The sequence below is a fragment of the Poecilia reticulata genome, linkage group LG11, assembly GCF_000633615.1.
Source record: "Poecilia reticulata strain Guanapo linkage group LG11, Guppy_female_1.0+MT, whole genome shotgun sequence".
In the NCBI taxonomy this organism is placed as follows: Eukaryota; Metazoa; Chordata; class Actinopteri; order Cyprinodontiformes; family Poeciliidae; genus Poecilia; species Poecilia reticulata.
The window spans coordinates 23,261,890-23,279,857 of NC_024341.1; the positions used below are offsets into that span (position 1 = coordinate 23,261,890).

The following is a 17,968-nucleotide window of genomic DNA, read 5'->3' on the forward strand; positions in this document are numbered from 1 at the left end:
GTCCTCTCATTAGGAAATGTTTGATTGATGCTCACGATGGCGGAGGAGAACTCTGCATACCGCCGAGTGATCTGAAATTACACCACAAAACATTTTCTGATATACTTTTCCTTCCACTCAACTTTCCAACCTTGCTAAAGACCCTTTGTCATTCCAAGGAATTTAATCTCCATTAATATGGAAATAATATAACATAATATATATAACATAAAATCCTTTTTTTTCCCCTTGCTCTTACTTACATACGAACAGAATCTTGCGTATTTCCATTAGCTGCAAGCCATAGAAACTAAACGGTACTAAACACTGTGTGAATTTATGGAATATATTGATTTCACTTTTAGAATGCAATCACTGAAATAAAAAAAATTTGGATTACATTAAATTTTACTGCAATGCGCCTGCATAATTTTCCTTATACCATATCACACATCTCATAAAATGTAATTATAAAGCTGGAACCATAACCGATGCAACAGGTTCACTATGATTGAGGCCAGGAGCCGTGGTCTTTGTCACATACGTAGTGTGGTCTGGTGTCCAGCACTCCCAGTTTCTGAGGGTCCGTGTTTCTGATGCTCTGGATGTTCATCTCCAGAATGAGTTCAAACCTCGGCCACAGCAGCTCCAACACGGCGTCCCAGTACCTGAGAAACAATCACAACTTCTTCAGGTGATTCTAGAAACATAAAGAATAACTCAATCATATGTGCATCCCCTCAGTTGTTCTTGTAAGAATGACTCCAATGAAAGTAAGAAAATAAGTAAAAACATAGATCCATATGATGCMCTTTTCATTTCAATGTGAAACTGACTTGTCAAGAGCAGGGATRGTCCTCTTGGCTGTGATGGCTCTGAATCGGAGGATGATATGGATGCAGAGAAAGATAGCGATGCTGTCRTAGCAGTCTGACACGTAGGTGGACATACTCTTCTGCAGACGGAGAACAAGATCACTAAAGTTTTAGGTGTTTACTGTATTAGGCAAAGTGAAGTAAAATAACCGCTTGCCCAGGTTGGAATTGTAAATGAGAACTACTAAATCATCAAATAAACACAAGATAAAAAAATAAAATAAATTTTWAAAAAGCTAAAATTACATATTTATAAATCAGATAATAAAAGTTCGCGTCCTGTTCATACATTATTAAGATATGTTTTCCATTTTGGCAAATTAGGCTTGCATACAAAAACAAAAACACCAAAAATGCATTGAGTAAAATATAAAACAAAAGTATGTGCACTCTACATTAGGATGAAACCCATACAGCTATACACCTGGGGATAAAACAGATGTCCATCCATACCAGGAACATGCTGAGAGTTTTCCCCATGATGCAGTTGAAAAGGTCAAGGGCCGAGTTTCCGGTCACCATGAAGAAGTCACACAGGAAGAGGTATTCTCTGCAGCCGTTGTCCAGCAGGGCATAGTGCTGACTGCGGAACAACGTCTCATACGGATACTGGGGAAMAAAGACAATTAACAGATTRCAGATTAGTACAATSTTTCTTAGCCCTAAGCAGAAATGATGCCAAAATACTAATATTTAGATTACAAACGCCATTTCCTGGCCCTCCTTAAATATTGACTTTTATGGCAATATTTAAGAGTATTTATCTTTCTGAGTTTATGTTACAAAATAAGGATATAATTATAGTCAATTAATCCTTTAAGAAAAATGAAAAATGTTATATTTGTTTGAATAAAATCAGTTTTTGTTTTTACTTTAGATTGTAATTTTAAATGTGTGCTCACCCTGCTGTCCCCTCTCTGAGCTGTATGTGGAACCAGGATGGGACCCTCCAGCTCTGCTGGACTCAGTATTGCCCCCCTCTGGCCCAAAGTGAAAATGGTGTTCCTGCTCTTTAAAGACGGTTTGGAGAAAAAACCTGCAGCTCAAAGTCAAGGATCGTTTAAACTGGGCATCGGTACATCAATGCTGTCCTGTGTCTAACGCACAGTCATGCAGTTGGAGTTCTTCTGATAGGAACACTTCAAATCAATTGAGCTTAACATTTTAAAACTTTTTACCTCAGCTGACAACATTCAAACAGAGGAAAGTTTTCAGAAACTCAAAAAAAAAAAAAAAAACTCAACATAAAACACAAACAGTTAAATGTCGTTCATAGATGAGGACATAACAAGCCAATGTATGAAAATTCAGTAAAAAAAAAAAAAGAAAAAAAGTCACTTTATTCTAAAAGGTGACTTAAATGTGCTGAACTTGCAGGATGAAGGCTACACTTCTAGTTTCCTTGTGCCTGTAGAACAGGGTACAAGATTTTATATGTTTTGTTTTATAAAATAAATTAACATTTTTGCTGTATGAAAATTAAACTCTTACTAAAAACAAAATACTTTACTTCTGTATTAATTACCTAAAAGAAAGTATGTTTCATTTTCTTCTAATGTAATTTCAATGTTTCATTTTTCACAAGCAAACATAAYCGTGGATGAAGACAGAAAATGAAGGATATCTTTCTTAGCCGTATCTTCCACTCCCATTAGGTCATCTTTGTCTGCTACCTCCTCATACTGAAACAGAGCAGGAAAACAAATTCTAATATAAAATAAAATCCTTTAAATAAAATGAAGAGCAGTAAAAGAACAAGAGCTTAATGCCTTCCCACATCCTGACGGTCTGGGATGGACCAAATAAAAAATGTGATGAAGCAGAGATGAACTCATATCACATGCTTGTGATTTTTCTTAATGGATCCACTGACCTGCACTTTCAGGAGCCGGCCACTGTAGGACTTGAAGTAACTGTAGTAAATCTTGCTCATAGTGTCCACATACTCGTCCCTGATCTCCTTGGCAACGGTTCTTTCATTAGCCAAAAGAAATTGATAGAAAAATCTACAGCAGGACAATCAGAAGGACAACCATCAGTCATTTTCACTCATTTTAGAAATGGAAAACGGATTTGGTCTTTTGTTCAATTTACACATTTTAGTTGCTTTGATGGTTTAATTTTTATGTAAATTTGTAATGACCCTTTTCAAAAGGCACCATAAAGTAGAAAAGTACACACCTGTATTTCAGCAGAGTATTCTGTGGGATCTGATAGTTTGTCATTGGTTTCCTGAAGGAATAGATCTTCTGAAGAATAAACTCTCTGATCTTTGAGACCGCCTGAGGGGCAGAAAGTTCAGTTTACTCACTGTGAAAAACATCGTAAAAGAATCCTAGAGTTCAACTTATACAAATACAACTAAACTCATACGGGGCTCTAACAGTTCTTTTGAACAAATGAGTTAAAAAGTTATTTACATTGATTACGTCACCCTGAAACATTTCCTTATGCAGCAAGTGTACATTTAAAGCAATGACTGAAAATCAAACAACATGAACATAAAATAACTGAAGTTACTGCTGTGATGCAAGGAGGCTCACATGAAACCAAACCATAAAATGAATTTCCCCTCTCACTCTGGGGTTTACCTTGAGTTTGAGGCGATCAACAATGTCCTGGATGTCGGAACAGGCCAGCGTTTCTCTGAAGCTCAGCTCTTTGGCAAAGTTGATCTTTGTGTTGAGCTCATGGAGCTGCTCGAGAAACTCCTGCTCCGTCACTGGACTTTCCAGGATGGTKCTGCGATGACAGAGGACAACATCAAGCCCCTCGTAGTAGCTTTTTAGTCGCTCAGTTTTGATACAACATCCCTTTTTTTCTTATTCTAATTTTGTCATGAAACAACATGAAATAATTAATAAAGGCTTTACAAAATTGTTGTCTGTATGCTCAACATCACTGAAATTATTCCGTCTTAAACTTACGAGATCATGACTCCAGGCACCACCAGCTCGTCCACCAGCTGGCTGAGGTGGCTGCGCACGGCCTGCCTGTTCTTCAATCGGACATTCATACTGACTGACTGCTGTTGCAGCGTCTGGATCTCACTGCTGATGGAGGAAAGGTCACTCTGAAAGCCACTCAGCATACCCTCCATTCGCTGAGGAAGAAAAGCAAAAGCAACCTATTAGAAATCTGTAACTCAAGAACTGGAAAGATGTTTTAACTAAGCTTTTTCTAGTTATATAAAATAGTTACACAATAAGAAAACCGCAGAAATTGAACATGTTTCTATTAGATGTACTGTGAATAAGTGCTATACAGATAAACTGGACTTAAGTCTGGTCTCACCTCCAGTATGGAGTCACACGCAGTGATCTGGTTGTGCAGAAGAGCAATGTTTTGACTTTCCTTAATGTCTAACATAAATGTGCTCAGGATGGAATTTTGCTTTGTTGAAAAAGTAAAACAATTCCAAGTCTCACAAGAGTTCAGTAAACAATTCAATTAAATGTTAGTTTATTAATTGTCCATTTAACATAAACTYTCGGATTTAGTCATAACCTATATCTCGCTTCAAATGTGAGTGACACTGATGCAACGTGAGGGCCAGTAAGTTCTAAAATGTAAAGGATACAATCTTTGATGGAGGCCTGTTCTATCCTCTGCAGCTCCGCCTCCACCTGCTTAGAGTACTGACGTAGGTCAACGCCCTGAAAACAGTCACAAAGAAGAACTAAACCATTAGAAAACATGGTTATTATTGGCTTCATGTAAAAAGATGTTCACCTCACAGTTGTATTGTAAAAGAGAGCATGTAAAAAGTAACTGCTTCATTTGTAGAGGGTTTTTCAGACCTGGTGCATTCTGGCTGAAGAGCAATCTGAGATGGTTCAGGACATTTGAGAACATGTTCATTTAGCAGTTTGGATTAAAACAAATTACATTTGTGTACAASAATATACTGCATAGAGGCCTGTTGAAATTACAATTGAACAGTGTAGTTACACCAAATATCTTGTACTTCTGGTTTGTGAAAAGAATACATTCTGAACCAGGTAATGCAACAGCAAAGTGAAAGTGACTGAGACACAATAATGAATGCCTTCTTTCTTGAGTGTGCACTTTATTCAAAATATACAATTCAGAAATAATTAAGCAGTTAGTAACACACACAGTAACAGAAACAGGTTTTACTCTACAGTGGAGAAATTAGGAGGATTAATTGCCAGGTCAGTTTAAACATGTAAGTTGTATATTTGGTACAAATGTGTTATGATGCTTTTACCGTTTTAAGAGCTTCTTTCACAAGATCATCTTCCAAGTTTGCCTGAATATGAGCTGCAGGAGGAAAGAAATAATAATTAAGAAAAATCTTGTAGAAATCTGAGATCAAAAAGACTTTCCAAGACAAGAACTCCCCCTCCGAACTTGACTGAAAAACTTTAAATAAGTGTACTACAACAGCTAAAATATGAAACCATGCCAATGAGAGACTTAAAGAATTCAGATAAAATCAGATACAATTTATGTTAGCAAGGAAGAAGAATGAAACAGAACTTAAGATGGCAAAGACCAAATGTTTAGTGATGAGATAATATGTTTACAGACCAATTATGTATGATCTATGAATTCGCTAAATATACTAAATATTGTTTCATAAGGAAAACGATAAATGAGCAAAACTAGTTCATTTTGGGACTGTGAACTTATGTCAGCATGAAAATGTGCTTAACTATGAACATACATTAACAAATATTCAGCCCTTGTGAATAAAAAAAAGACTGGAGCAATACAGTAATGAACTAGTCTTACTGTCCACTTCGTCCAAGATGAACTCATCAGTGGTCAGGTCCAGTTCTCCCAAGTTAAGGTTAGTGATGTCTCCGTCAGTTTTCTAGGAAAAAAATAGAAAATAGATTTCAGAAAAATTCTTTAAGGGTTTCATCTCGTTTAGTGAAACAAGTACTTGTGTAGTGCGAGGTATTCAATGTATAGCAGATAAAACCAAATGATTATCACAGTGAAAATCTCTGACTGCAACACCCCTCAATTGTCTGCTCTAGTTAGGTTTTCGTTGTTTGCAATCAACCTGGTAATTAGCTAAATTGTCGGTCTACAACTGAGCTACAGTTAGTATTTAATACTTTGGTTTTGTCAAACTAGGTGCTCCACAATTTGACTGGACAGTTTGAAGCCTGTTCGGGAAATGCTGGCAGGTACTATTATTACCCAAAGCTATTCTAAATATTTAACTGTTTCCGAAAAAAGGCTATCGAGTCAACTAAATGAACTGTTACCTCGTCCTGCAGATACGCCATGGCGATTTGTGTTTGGTTTCCAGTTGTGTTTACGTCGGCTTCAATAAGACCAGCAGGTACTCCCTCCGCCATTGCGGCGAATTTATGCTAACGTAGAGGATAGAAAGGAAAACAAAAACACGAATGCAACCAAACGTTCCGCTTCCAGGTATCAGCCATGAAAAAGCATTTAACATTTTTATAAACCTTGTAAGTTATATGGCTTCAGACTTGTGAAATTATTTTATACATATAAAATAACTGTAAAATTTATATAATTTTTGTTTACTTAAATTGGCTTTAAGATGCGTAGAATCTCATCGGACCCAATAAAACTGGAGGACCGATTTCCTGTCAAAAACTCAGCCAAAGTCTCGCGAGATAATAGCGTCTTCCTCTTTGCACGGAACCTGCTTCCAAGATGGTGAGTTGATTTTCGACCGATCTAGTATGGTTTTAAAATCTTTAATCATCGAGCTTATATCTGCTTTATTTGTGGTTTATTTGTCCACATTAAATACTATACATGTTGTGGGGGTGAAATAACTTGAAATTGTTGAAATATGAGACATTGTATTTGAAATATGGTATCCTACCTTATCAACGCTGGTTAGCTGTGAGGAGTCACTCAAGCTAAGAAGCGCCAGTGGATTTAATGCCTACAATTTTCATTGTTAATTTCGCTAAAACACACGTTTCACTTGTCAGTTAAAAAAGTGATAACTTGCGTTATATTGCTACGTTTGAGGTCCAATCATGTTTAGATCGCCCATAGACAGTTGTGTTGGGGGCTTCAATGGCTGAGCTAACTACTTTGTTAGCATTAACAAGAGCACTACAAATGGAAGCCTGTTGATTGCATTAAGATTTGCATTTTTGCATTTCGTTTGATTGAACAAGTTAAACATTTATCAACAGATTGTATCTTGTATTTTTGCAATGCTGTGGTCTTAAGGTAAAGTTCTGTTGCTTGAATTCAGCCTCTGGTCATCTCTTTTCTTCTAATGATATGATTCTGATTTCAGTCTTTGGTCATCCCCGAGAAGTTCCAGCACATTCTTCGTGTTCTCAACACGAACATTGATGGTAGGAGGAAGATCGCCTTCGCCATTACAGCCATCAAGGTATATTTGAAGAAAGAAAAAAAATCTTTTTAAAATATTTGACCAGCTTTATTTATTAAACATTGTGCTACATTTGAACATAAATTCTGAGCTTGCTGCACTTGTTCTCTTTTGATTGTTCACATAAGAGTAATGCTAAATTACTGTTTGTCTGAATTAAGGGTGTAGGCAGACGCTACGCTCATGTCGTCCTAAGGAAAGCTGACATTGACCTCAACAAGAGGGCTGGAGAGCTCACTGAGGAGGAGGTAAGCATAGCTGCTAAAAACTGAAMATTTTTAGTTCCAAGTCTGGCTAGAAATCTTTTCTGTGTGGACAGATTACTAAATTAAATAAGAATGATTGTTGTCTTGAAAACTTAAATGAATGTAGTTCAAAGATGYAATTGCCCTACCAATGTCAACAGTGAATGTTTTTTGTTTTCCATTTTGTGCTTTTGAAGTTTTGGTCTTGACCAAGTGTTTGTTCCTGCTTTGCATTTATTGTGTACGCATTTTAATAGTTGGTTATTTGAATGAATTTTCTCAAATCTACTCAGTCCAAGCATCACCATAGATGTCGTATGGAGGTTCTTTAGACAGCATAATCACAACCTGCTTTATGAACAGAAGCTCCAATAAGGTTGAAATGTGGTTGCCATTGCTCTTTGCCTTTCTAGTTGACGGCTTCCCAGTAACCGAGTTCTTTGCAAGATGTAGTTGATCAGGTTTTTTCCTGCCGATACCGATCACCCATACCGATCACATAATTATTATTTTTTTAATCATAAGCACTACCGGTTACATTATGTGGAAAAAGGAACCATAAATTCACCTTAATTTAGACAAAAACTTGTTTTTAATAACTTTTTCCAAGAAAAAAACAAAACGGGCATTGTGCAAATTGTACTGCTATCGGTAATACCATCTTTAACAGACTGAAAACATCTGAAGCTCTGAAGAGGCTAAATAATGCAAAGAGTCAAAATAAAACCTCTCAACATTGCCAAAAAAATTCAAGTATAAAACTTAACATTCAGAGGCAAATACAGGTTCCATTTCAAAAAAGACCCACCTTAAGCCACCTGAGTTACTGAATGAAAACTTACTGATAGCATGACGGCTAGCTGATTACTGCTAGTTCTTATTGGCTGTTTCTGACTGAGCGGAGTAATTATGCAGAACTGGGAAGAGGCAGAGGAGAAGAATTATTTTTTCAGAGATTATTTGTCTCATGTTAGGACAGCGAAAGTTTTAATGCGTATGTAAAATACATTTTTTTAAGTTAGATGCTGCAGCTTTAAGCAGAGGTTCGGTGTGAGAGTCGCTACCAGGTGGAGCAGAAGCGGCGCTCCGTCTGTGAAATATAACTACCTGTAGCGCGTAGCAGCGGTTCAACAGCGAGAGCAGAACCAGCGTCTTGCATCGCAGCTCGAAGACTTAAATAATTTTGCAGGTTATTTGTTTAGCTTTCTGACCGTCATGCTAATCTGGGTGAGTGTTTGTAGCTGTGCACTGCTTTACCTGCTATCTAATCCTCCATATGTCTTTTTTACTGCAGTGAGCCTTGATGTAGCCAAACTCCGTCAAGTATRGCATTGTTTTTATGTCGTATTAGCTTCATTGTGTTGATGCATTTTGACCTGCTTCAATTTTCCGCCGCAACACACAAACTTCCCCATTCACTCAGTGCGTTATAGTTCCACATGGCTTAGGATTTGTTGCTGCGCGTTTGCTCAGTGTGAAGGARAGAGGAGACCAGCTGCACAGGCAGGCTGCGAAATGAGATGCAGGKGATCGGTTTGTGTGATCGGCAACAAGAGACCGTGATCGGCCATCACCGATCATACACTTTTTCACGGAAATCGGCCGATTATGATTGGTGGCCGATCGATCGTCACTCCTCTAGTTGATATCTTAAACATTTCAGCCTTTTAGAGGATGAGATAATCCTCTAAACATGAGTAGCGTCTTATCGGTGGTTATAAAGGAATAAAAACAATGAACACTGTGGGTCTTGTGGTTCATAACCTGATTTTAAAACATTAGTTTCTATCTTAAATCTTAATTAGCTTTTAAAACGATCTATTCAGTTACTAGTATTTATTCCTCAAAATAATAAAAATATTTTAAAAGCTTAATATCGGTGGTTCACTTGCCTGAACTTTTTTTTTTTTTTTTTTTTTGTGGTTATTGAAAGACTGTATTTAAAACATTGAAGCCATGTGTTGGTAAAATAACGATTTGTTCCACAGCAGATTCATGATTAAAAATAAATTTACATCTAGGCAAATAGGCTGATCTTTTTCTGGTAGAATTCAATGTCTCTTATTTGCTGCCAACTATTAGTACTAATGATGTTATTTATGTAAATATTTGTATATATATATGATTTTATTTTTTTATAGGTTGAGCGGGTAGTGACTATCATGCAGAACCCTCGTCAGTACAAAATCCCAGACTGGTTCCTTAACAGGCAAAAGGACGTCAAGGATGGCAAATACAGCCAAGTAAGTGGTCAACAGTATTATGAATGATTTGGACCCAATGAGACACTATAGCCTGAAATGTTTCCTCAGTTAATCACGGATCACATTTATGTGCATCTCTAGGTCCTCGCTAACGGTCTGGACAACAAGCTGAGAGAAGATTTGGAGAGACTGAAGAAGATCAGGGCTCATCGTGGTCTCAGACACTTCTGGGGGTAAGAATTAAGAGCGTTTGTCCATCTAGAAGAACAAACATCAACATCTTGTTCACCAGGAGCTGCTCTGTTCTCACACCAATCTTGCCATTTTTAGTCGATTCATTTGTAATACTGCGATAAAGCTAAGATTCAGAACAATATTGCAACTCGAAGTGTTGAGGCCCTACACAGACTGGCAGATTGGTTCAGCTCAAGATTGTTAAAATACAGAAAGGTGAACAGATGAGTGGTGCAGAGAGAGCCTGTCCTGGAGAGACTTGAATTTCTCTTGAATGATTTTGGTTTCTATACTGAACACTTTGTACTACATTAACTAAATAAATTGGCTTAGAAGTAGAGTAGGCTGGCGCTCAGTGGCTCAGTTTTTAAAGAGCACATGCACCATATGGAGATGGTGTCTTTGACATGGTGGTCCAGGGTTAGATTCCAGGTCTCGGGCCATTCTCTCTTTCCTGTGTACTACTGAATAAAATCTATTTAAAAAGCCATTAAATTTAGTTTAGCTATCATGTTAATCTGATTAGCCTTCTAAAGTATTGTCCTTCTCTTTAAAAGTGAAGTTTTTCTGTTGCATATTGTGTAAATATCCCAATGCAAATTGGTCCCTGTGTGAAAGGCAAGCATGTCTATATGACAATGGAAAAGGCATATCTCTTTTACATATGATAAGTGGCATATGTAAAAGATGTATAGCTGTGTAGCTTTGCAATTCCTATTGGAAGGTGCATTGTATTTACTGCATAAACTATTAGTTGGTGAATATCCTCATTCCACAGCATATTTTTCTGTACATATATTTCAACTTTAGTTCTTGTTTTGATGTATTGTGAAATTGTTACAGTGCTCTTAAAGAATATTTGCCAAGCCCCCCCCCCCCAAAAAAAAACATGTCCTTGTTGCTTTAGTTTTAGACAAACTAAAATGAATTAGTTTTAACTTTTCCTGCATCTCTTTTCTCCATCTACAGTCTCCGCGTGCGCGGTCAGCACACCAAGACCACCGGCCGTCGTGGTCGCACTGTTGGTGTGTCCAAGAAGAAGTAAACTCCCTGCTTCCCTTTGTTTCAATAAAACACCACACTTCACAAAATTTACCTGTCCTGTCTTTTGTTTTTGATTCAAATACTGATCCTGAAATTGGTTTTAATAGTTTATTCTCAATTGTTCAGAAAGAGTGACTTTTGTAACAGGAATAATATTGCATTTAATTTATCCATTATATCCTGAAAGTAGGTAAACTATGGCTGCATTAAATATAAAGTGCAAAGAAACGATAAGCAGAGTTGAAATTGTTCAACTCGTGTTCAGCCTTCATAAAGAAGGTCCATGTATGGCTTTTTTTGTCTTAAGCAGGTGTAGAAACATACTGTGGTATTAACTAAAGCAAATCAAAGGGGTGAAAAGAGTTAAAATACAGAAATAGCTGAAAAATTGTTAAAATAAGAGTGTAAAACACGGCAATAAGTCATTCTGCCCATTTCCAGTTATATTACAGCAATATTATTCAGGACAAATTAAGACTTGAGCATTCTAAATACAGTTGGATAAATCTACGTATCTATATGAAAGAAAAGCTTCAAAATGTACAATTTCCCCACTCCCAATGTACGTTAATATTCAGAGCTGTTGCTGCAAACGTTTGTTCACTCAATGTTGAAAAGTTACAGCTGTGAATTAGTCATTACTGCCACAATAGTACATGTAATGGCATGACAGCTGGATGAAGAGCTGGTAGGAGCTTCAGTCATGTGGTCTATTAAAAGTAGCATTATATAAATGACCCTTCATCAGGATTGCAAGACAGAACTTAAGCAGGAGAGGAAAAAGAAACTTCAGAATTCATTTTCTGAAACTATTTGGGATGACCTTATCAAATGTCCATCATGACAGTAAATCTAAAGCACCAACATATTGAGAACAAGTAAAGGAACCATAAAATAGCTGGAATTAAAGAGTCCTCTGATTGTAACATAACCAAAACAAAGTGGTACATGATACATCAAAGATTTTTGGAGGAATACATTGGTCAACAAAAATGTTATTAAAAAATAAGGAATGACAAAATGGTGACTCCTGGAGGAGGAAGTTTGCTGACCAAAGTGAATTTTATTAAATTTTTTTCTTTTACTGCTGCAGATTGCACCATGTTTTCTGTTTATGATCAATTCCTCCAATTCAGGTCAGCCATCAAATGTGTCAAATAAAAAGTACACAAAAGAAAGAGTAAACCAAAATTAATGCTAGATTGCAAACAAAACGGGTGTTTTCGTAGCAGTTGACAGAACGGGGTTATGACCTCATCCATCCTGCGGTGGGGGGGATTTCTGCTGCGGCTGATGCTGCTGCGCTGCTTGAGGCTGCTGCTGCTCCTTGGTGGGAGCGTAATAAAGCTCCAGCGGCTTTCGGACCTTCCAGTATTTCTCGTTAACCAACTCTAGTGTCAGAGAACCGTTCAGCGTCTGAAGGGAAAAAATAGGTGACTGGCTCGCAAAATTTTCTTTATGCATAAACAAACATTTAATCCTGAAGATGAGAGAGGATTTGGGTTTGTTACTCACTGAAAACTGCCCTCCCCTTGTTGTTATGTAGATGGTGTATTGTTTCTCACTGATGTTGCTCAGACTTGTCCCCTCTCCACTCCTTGACGCTGCTCCAGTTTCACCTTCTCCCTCTGCTCCTCCCTCCTCTTTTCCTCTGTTCTCCGTTGGTCCATCAGTCCGTCGTTCCTCGAGAGCGATGCGCAGCGCGAGGTACTTTGACAGATGGTCCACAGTGGCGTTGGCTGTCGTCTTCACATATCTGTCAAAAGAGGGGAAGATTAGTTGTATTACTATTACTATTTATTACTATTAACAGCAGCATATTTCAAGATTGCTTACTGTTCAACTGCCAAACAATTAAGCTGGTCATAAATTGATATTCTTCAGAATTTTGTAGGAAAGAAAATGTTTATCGCAAAATGTTAATCTGAAAGCGTTGGTAGCAAAGAAAACATCAATATGCAATTAAAATTAGAATTGCTGGATATCACCTCTAACAAGCATGTATCCATAGCTAGGTCTGTATTTGCATGATAAAATGAAATGACCTCAGTCATTTCCGTTTCCACAATTTATTGTTTCTTCTCTGTTTCTACTAAAAAYTGGATAAACTCTTCAGTCTGGTGCTTTGGTCTCAACTAGCACTTTTTTTGAACGACAATATTTTTGTATTTAGATCAAAGTTTATTGATCTTTGAGAATGGGCTTATGYATTATTATGCCATAACCATTACATAACTTGAACATGGTCTCAAAACAACAATATTATTGTTTATCGCAATAACGTCTGGGACAATTTATCGTCCAGCAAAATTTGTTATTGTGAAAAGCCTATTCATGGTAACACACTCTGTGCTCTTTGGATGCAACATGAAATGTTCTGATCTTACCTGGTCTGRTTGTAGTCGTTGCCATGGACCAGCTGGGGGTGTGGTCTGAACACCAACTCGATCTCTGAGGCCGGCCCCTCCTTATGGCGCCTCAGRGGAGGAGTTGGGCTCCCGCTGTCCGCCTCAGGGCCCGAGCCGTCGTCAGAGGCACGCTGCCGCTTGCGGCTCGGTCCAGCCTCCGGGGGAGTTTGTCCCCTGGGGTGCGGCGTGTTCGAGGGGGCAGAGTCATGGGACAGGTGYGAGCGGGAGTCACCGTTGTCCTCACCACCGCTGAAAGTGGTGTTGTCGCTCTCTTGAGTAGGCTTCTTCACACGATGATTCCTGTATGGAGCAGGTAAACATYAACAACATTTTAAAGTTAGTGTTGTTTAAAACTGATAAAGATGTTTGTCCTCATAATGATTCCCTGGTATCGCAACAYAACACCTCTGAACGTTTTGGATTGATATTGAAACTGTGCCACTTSCTGGCTCAATGCATTAACACAAGGGGGCAGCAGAAGGCTGATGTGAAGTCAGCCTTCTGCTGGTGTCAAGGCTGAATACATTTACTGAATATATGTAAATATATTCAGCCTTATGTAAATATATGTAAATACATATATATTTCAAGAATATATTTTACRCAATGAATACCAGAATAAAATACATACAAGCAACCTATGATGATTCTGAATAATCAATATGAACCCAATCAAAGATTACAAATTCAACTGGCAGTTTCTCTCTTAAAACTTTATAATTGGACYGAATAGTGAAGATTTAATGAAAACAAGACAAATTGCTGAATATGTACTTGRCCTGATTTGACAAAACTATTTGACTTTTTCATCCTTCATATAAAGAAGACAATTTATCTGAAAGAATAAAATCTGAAAAACTCAAATATTTATTTCAAAGGCCAAAAATAAGGTTATTGGATGTTATTAAAAATGCAGCAGACAACAGACAAACTAGTATGTAAGTTTACTACTCTATTTACACCAAGTCAGCAAAGATGTCCTGGGAATGATTACTGTAGAGTAAACTGTCTGGTGATACTAAAAACATTTTCATCTAGGAGGGGAAAAAATTAATCATTCGCCATGCGCCCTCCTGATGACCTCCCTTTCCTCCCCCACCTCTCGGACCTGTAGCGGGCCTGCTGGCGGAGCCCCTCCTCGATGCTGGAGCTCAGCGCCTCCTTGTTGTGCAGCCTGTTGAGCCTCTCCAGGACGGTGCGCTGATGGGCCTCGTACTCGTCACGACTCGGGTAGATCTTTGAAATAAGCGCGTCAAAGTTTGAGTCTCTGCGCAGTGAACGTCGGGAGACCAGTTTCTTCCTGCAGGTTGGGCACTCTTTGTTCCTGAGGTGTCAACAAGATAAGTTTTTTTTTGTAAATACAATGAAGTCATTAGTTATACTTGTTTTGCACAAGAGTATATAATATACACTTCCATTCAAAGATATAATAAAGTTGTCCTGTTTATTCTCAAAATCAAATGGGCTGATAGTATTTACATATTGGACCTCCACATATTGAGCAGTTATTGAAAAGTTTCCACCCTGCATTTCTTCACTAACGCCTAATGGCAGTTGTGCTCACCCAGATCGCAGTGCAGTGACAATACAGTCAGAGCAAAAGCGGTGCAGACACTCTTTGGTGGTCATTGTGTTCTTCAGCATGTCCAAGCAGATGGGACACATCAGCTCACTGTGCAGCGAGCGAGGAGACACTGCAACTTCAGTCCCATCCACGATGGCCTCCTGTGTTCACACAAACAAAATTCTGCTTTATTCTGTTGCTTTACAACGTAACAATCCAGGAAAAATCCAATCTCAGAAAACCTTATGGGGTAAATTAGTCCAATTCATACAAGTTGATTTCTGTGGACCTGGTTTGAGTAAATTCAATCAATTTCCTGTAAAAGCCATTTATTTACATAGTCAAATTCAGATGCTATCAGAAGTAATCCAATTTGGAACATTTCATAATGTTTTGTTTATATTTGGTTAAAATGATCTAGGCAGAATCTTGACAATCAGTTTGGATAAACCCAATATTCACTAAAAATATGCAAGATATCTTACATATTCGGAGCTGCTGAGTTTGAGTTGAGAGAATTAAAAAAAACCTAAAAAAAACAAAAAAAAAACCAAGAACAAATAACAAAACTTCACAGCAAATACAGACAATCAATTAAAATATTGTCTGCAAATTTTATGTATTCAGGTAATCAATTGAACTTATGATCGGTGTTTAAATGTATTCAAATTGACTTTAGAGGTGACAAATCTTCTCTACTTTGGCTTTTTCATCACACATAAGAAAAATGATTAGTGACTTTAAACAGAGAATGTTACAGGAGACGTTACGAACTCAGTCAGTCATCGTAACACACTGATCCATGATGTCTTTGATGTCATACAGGCGGACCTGGAGCCTTCTTTAACACAGGCAGCCTTTGTTCACCAAAACATAGCTCTCTGTAATCTCTCYGTAATACACTCCTTTGAAATGTGGAGTTTTAACCCTGTTAGGCCAGCTCCAACATATCCATGTCCCATTCGAAACTSTATGTATTTCACCCCTTTTAAACATGACRCAATGGTCACGTCAAATAAGACTTACAGCTTTATGAATTTCCTTTTTGTTTTGTGCAACCACTTACCTGAGGGCTCCTGTGTAGCTCATACAGGCTCAGCTCCCAGGTCTTACTTGGAGTCTGGACATTTACAGGAGCTGCCATGTCTGCTGCTTCTCACAATTACTGAATTAAAAAGAGAGAAAACAAAACATTATATTCTTAGTAACATTTTTTTTTACCCCAGAAAGAACCACATAGTACATCTTTATGTGGTTATAGGAATTGTTATAAARAGACCAGGTGGAAATCCTTCACCACAAGAACATCATTGGTAGGATATTGTATTTCAAGGCAGTATATCTGATATTCAGCATAATCATTACGTTTGGCAAGTTGGATAGACTCCAAGAGGATGTGAGGCCAACATGTGATAAACATCTCTAGTGTTTGAGATGTTAGAGTTCATTATGGGGACAATGTTTAATGGCATGCAAAGAAAAGTGTCGGGAAAACATCGATTAAAAATAAGAAGTGTCCTAAAATATATCTCTGGATTGGAAGATGGTGGTGTTAATTGAAATAGAGAAATTCAGTGTTTGATGAGTAATACTGTGAAAAAGCTTTAACTACTCTCTATTTTTATATTCTTTCATTTAGCAAGACCTTTAATCTTTATTTTAATCCTTTATTATCGTTGTAGTTAGTTGGATCTGATCGATCTTCATAGCGACCTGGATTTAACGCAAAATGCCTTGAGAGCRACTAGTTTACGGAAAAACATTCTTTTAATACTCACAATTGTGGACCATAACTGCATCATTGTTGTTAAGAAAGTACTAATTCATCCTTTCTTCAATAAATATAACTTAMATTTATAATTTGGTATGCACATTTATTCTACCGTTTATGCATCATCTAAAATCTCGAATGCCCCTGTTAAACACTGTCAATAGCTTAAAAGAACTCAATATAGTTCGCTAAAAACTGTGCCCAAACAGTTCTTAAATTCATCATTTAGAGCTGATGCTGTTCAAACAGGCTAATTTGACAGTAAGATCATTAAACCCCAGCAACAACGAAACCTTAGACGGCATACGTTTCTAACAGTAAACAAGTACATCAACTTTTATTCTTTCCCGTTTCTGACTGTTACACGCAAAATTCTCGCTATCAATCACKTCATGCAGTTTTCAGACAAGGAAAGAACAAAATGGGTCGATCAAATCGGAAACTCACCTGACGTTTAACTGACGGACAGCTGACAGGAGCAGACACCAACACACACCACTTCTAGACAAACTTCTCACTAAATACCTCTAAACACACACACTGATGAATATTGTCTACTCGGGTATTTACACAGTCGAAAGAGTGTCCCGGCTAAGCCTCGTCTGGAGGATAAGTAGCACAGAAGAATCAAAAATGCAACATTTTTCTCAACACCAACGGCTAGTTAGCATTAGCCGTCGCCATGTTTCTGCATCGTCTTCTTCATACGTCATACTACCGCGCTTATGGGCAAGACTGCCACCAACGGACAAGCCATGTATTGCAAAATAAAATGTTGAAAAGCTTACTTCCAAATGATAAGTAAAATACAAAAAAATCAAGCTTTGATTTTTAAGTAAGTTTTTAGACCCTAACTTACATATTTAACTGGACTTACTGACAAAATTCAGCTGGTTCCTTTGTACTTGAGGCCTAAGTTTCCTGCGATTTGTATTAACAAAATAAACAACTGAATTAATCCTTATACTTTCCTTTTAATTGTATTTGTTTGCTTTGTGTTCTGCTGCATCCTATGTACACAAAAGAGCATTATGGCCGAAGCTTCAGCAGTCTTAAGACTTAATAGCCACCGCCCGTCCAAACAAACGCAGTAAGTGTTTAAATTCCTACTGGTTTGTTTTATTTCATTTCAAATTACATGCAGTTTCACAGCCTTGATTTTATTTGTACAATTTTATTTGTACAATTTCATTTGTACGTTTTGTAATGACCTCTCTGAGATTCATATCTTTATATCTCGCTATTTTTTTTTTCTTATTATTATTTTTTTTATAGAC

The 17,968-nt window shown here is 37.5% G+C and overlaps 3 protein-coding genes across 4 annotated transcripts in view; 1 reads left to right on the plus strand and 2 right to left on the minus strand.

Moving 5' to 3' along the window:
- Nucleotides 1-6,300, minus strand: part of vps52 (VPS52 subunit of GARP complex) — an 11,723-nt gene extending 5,423 nt beyond the window's left edge. The window contains exons 1-15 of the mRNA XM_008422659.2: nucleotides 6,098-6,300; nucleotides 5,613-5,694; nucleotides 5,086-5,138; nucleotides 4,435-4,510; nucleotides 4,149-4,216; nucleotides 3,782-3,957; nucleotides 3,446-3,596; nucleotides 3,036-3,136; nucleotides 2,728-2,860; nucleotides 2,479-2,536; nucleotides 1,757-1,890; nucleotides 1,308-1,463; nucleotides 816-934; nucleotides 524-647; nucleotides 2-71 (exon numbers count right to left, since the gene is read on the minus strand). Of these exons, the coding sequence (XP_008420881.1) occupies nucleotides 2-71; nucleotides 524-647; nucleotides 816-934; nucleotides 1,308-1,463; nucleotides 1,757-1,890; nucleotides 2,479-2,536; nucleotides 2,728-2,860; nucleotides 3,036-3,136; nucleotides 3,446-3,596; nucleotides 3,782-3,957; nucleotides 4,149-4,216; nucleotides 4,435-4,510; nucleotides 5,086-5,138; nucleotides 5,613-5,694; nucleotides 6,098-6,190 (1,594 nt within the window). The 5' untranslated portion in view covers nucleotides 6,191-6,300. The remainder of the gene's footprint in view (nucleotide 1; nucleotides 72-523; nucleotides 648-815; nucleotides 935-1,307; nucleotides 1,464-1,756; nucleotides 1,891-2,478; nucleotides 2,537-2,727; nucleotides 2,861-3,035; nucleotides 3,137-3,445; nucleotides 3,597-3,781; nucleotides 3,958-4,148; nucleotides 4,217-4,434; nucleotides 4,511-5,085; nucleotides 5,139-5,612; nucleotides 5,695-6,097) is intronic.
- A 122-nt stretch (nucleotides 6,301-6,422) lies between these two features.
- On the plus strand, nucleotides 6,423-10,999 carry rps18 (ribosomal protein S18). The gene is made up of 6 exons (XM_008422615.1): nucleotides 6,423-6,521; nucleotides 7,123-7,221; nucleotides 7,383-7,469; nucleotides 9,608-9,709; nucleotides 9,812-9,903; nucleotides 10,874-10,999. Exons 1-6 carry the CDS (start codon nucleotides 6,519-6,521, stop codon nucleotides 10,947-10,949), a joined length of 459 nt encoding a protein of 152 aa, XP_008420837.1. The 5' UTR covers nucleotides 6,423-6,518; the 3' UTR covers nucleotides 10,950-10,999.
- A 43-nt stretch (nucleotides 11,000-11,042) lies between these two features.
- On the minus strand, nucleotides 11,043-17,400 carry LOC103472780 (E3 ubiquitin-protein ligase RING2-A). Of its 2 annotated transcripts, none has more exons than XM_017307599.1 (7): nucleotides 17,139-17,400; nucleotides 15,987-16,085; nucleotides 14,921-15,081; nucleotides 14,465-14,680; nucleotides 13,336-13,656; nucleotides 12,464-12,704; nucleotides 11,043-12,364 (listed from the first exon to the last, which is right to left on the minus strand). In XM_017307599.1, exons 2-7 carry the CDS (start codon nucleotides 16,062-16,064, stop codon nucleotides 12,203-12,205), a joined length of 1,179 nt encoding a protein of 392 aa, XP_017163088.1. In that variant the 5' UTR covers nucleotides 16,065-16,085; nucleotides 17,139-17,400; the 3' UTR covers nucleotides 11,043-12,202. The 2 variants fall into 2 exon arrangements, with proteins under 2 accessions (XP_017163088.1, XP_008420836.1); XM_008422614.2 differs by having other exon boundaries at nucleotides 14,456-14,680.
- Between the last annotated feature and the right edge of the window lie 568 nt (nucleotides 17,401-17,968).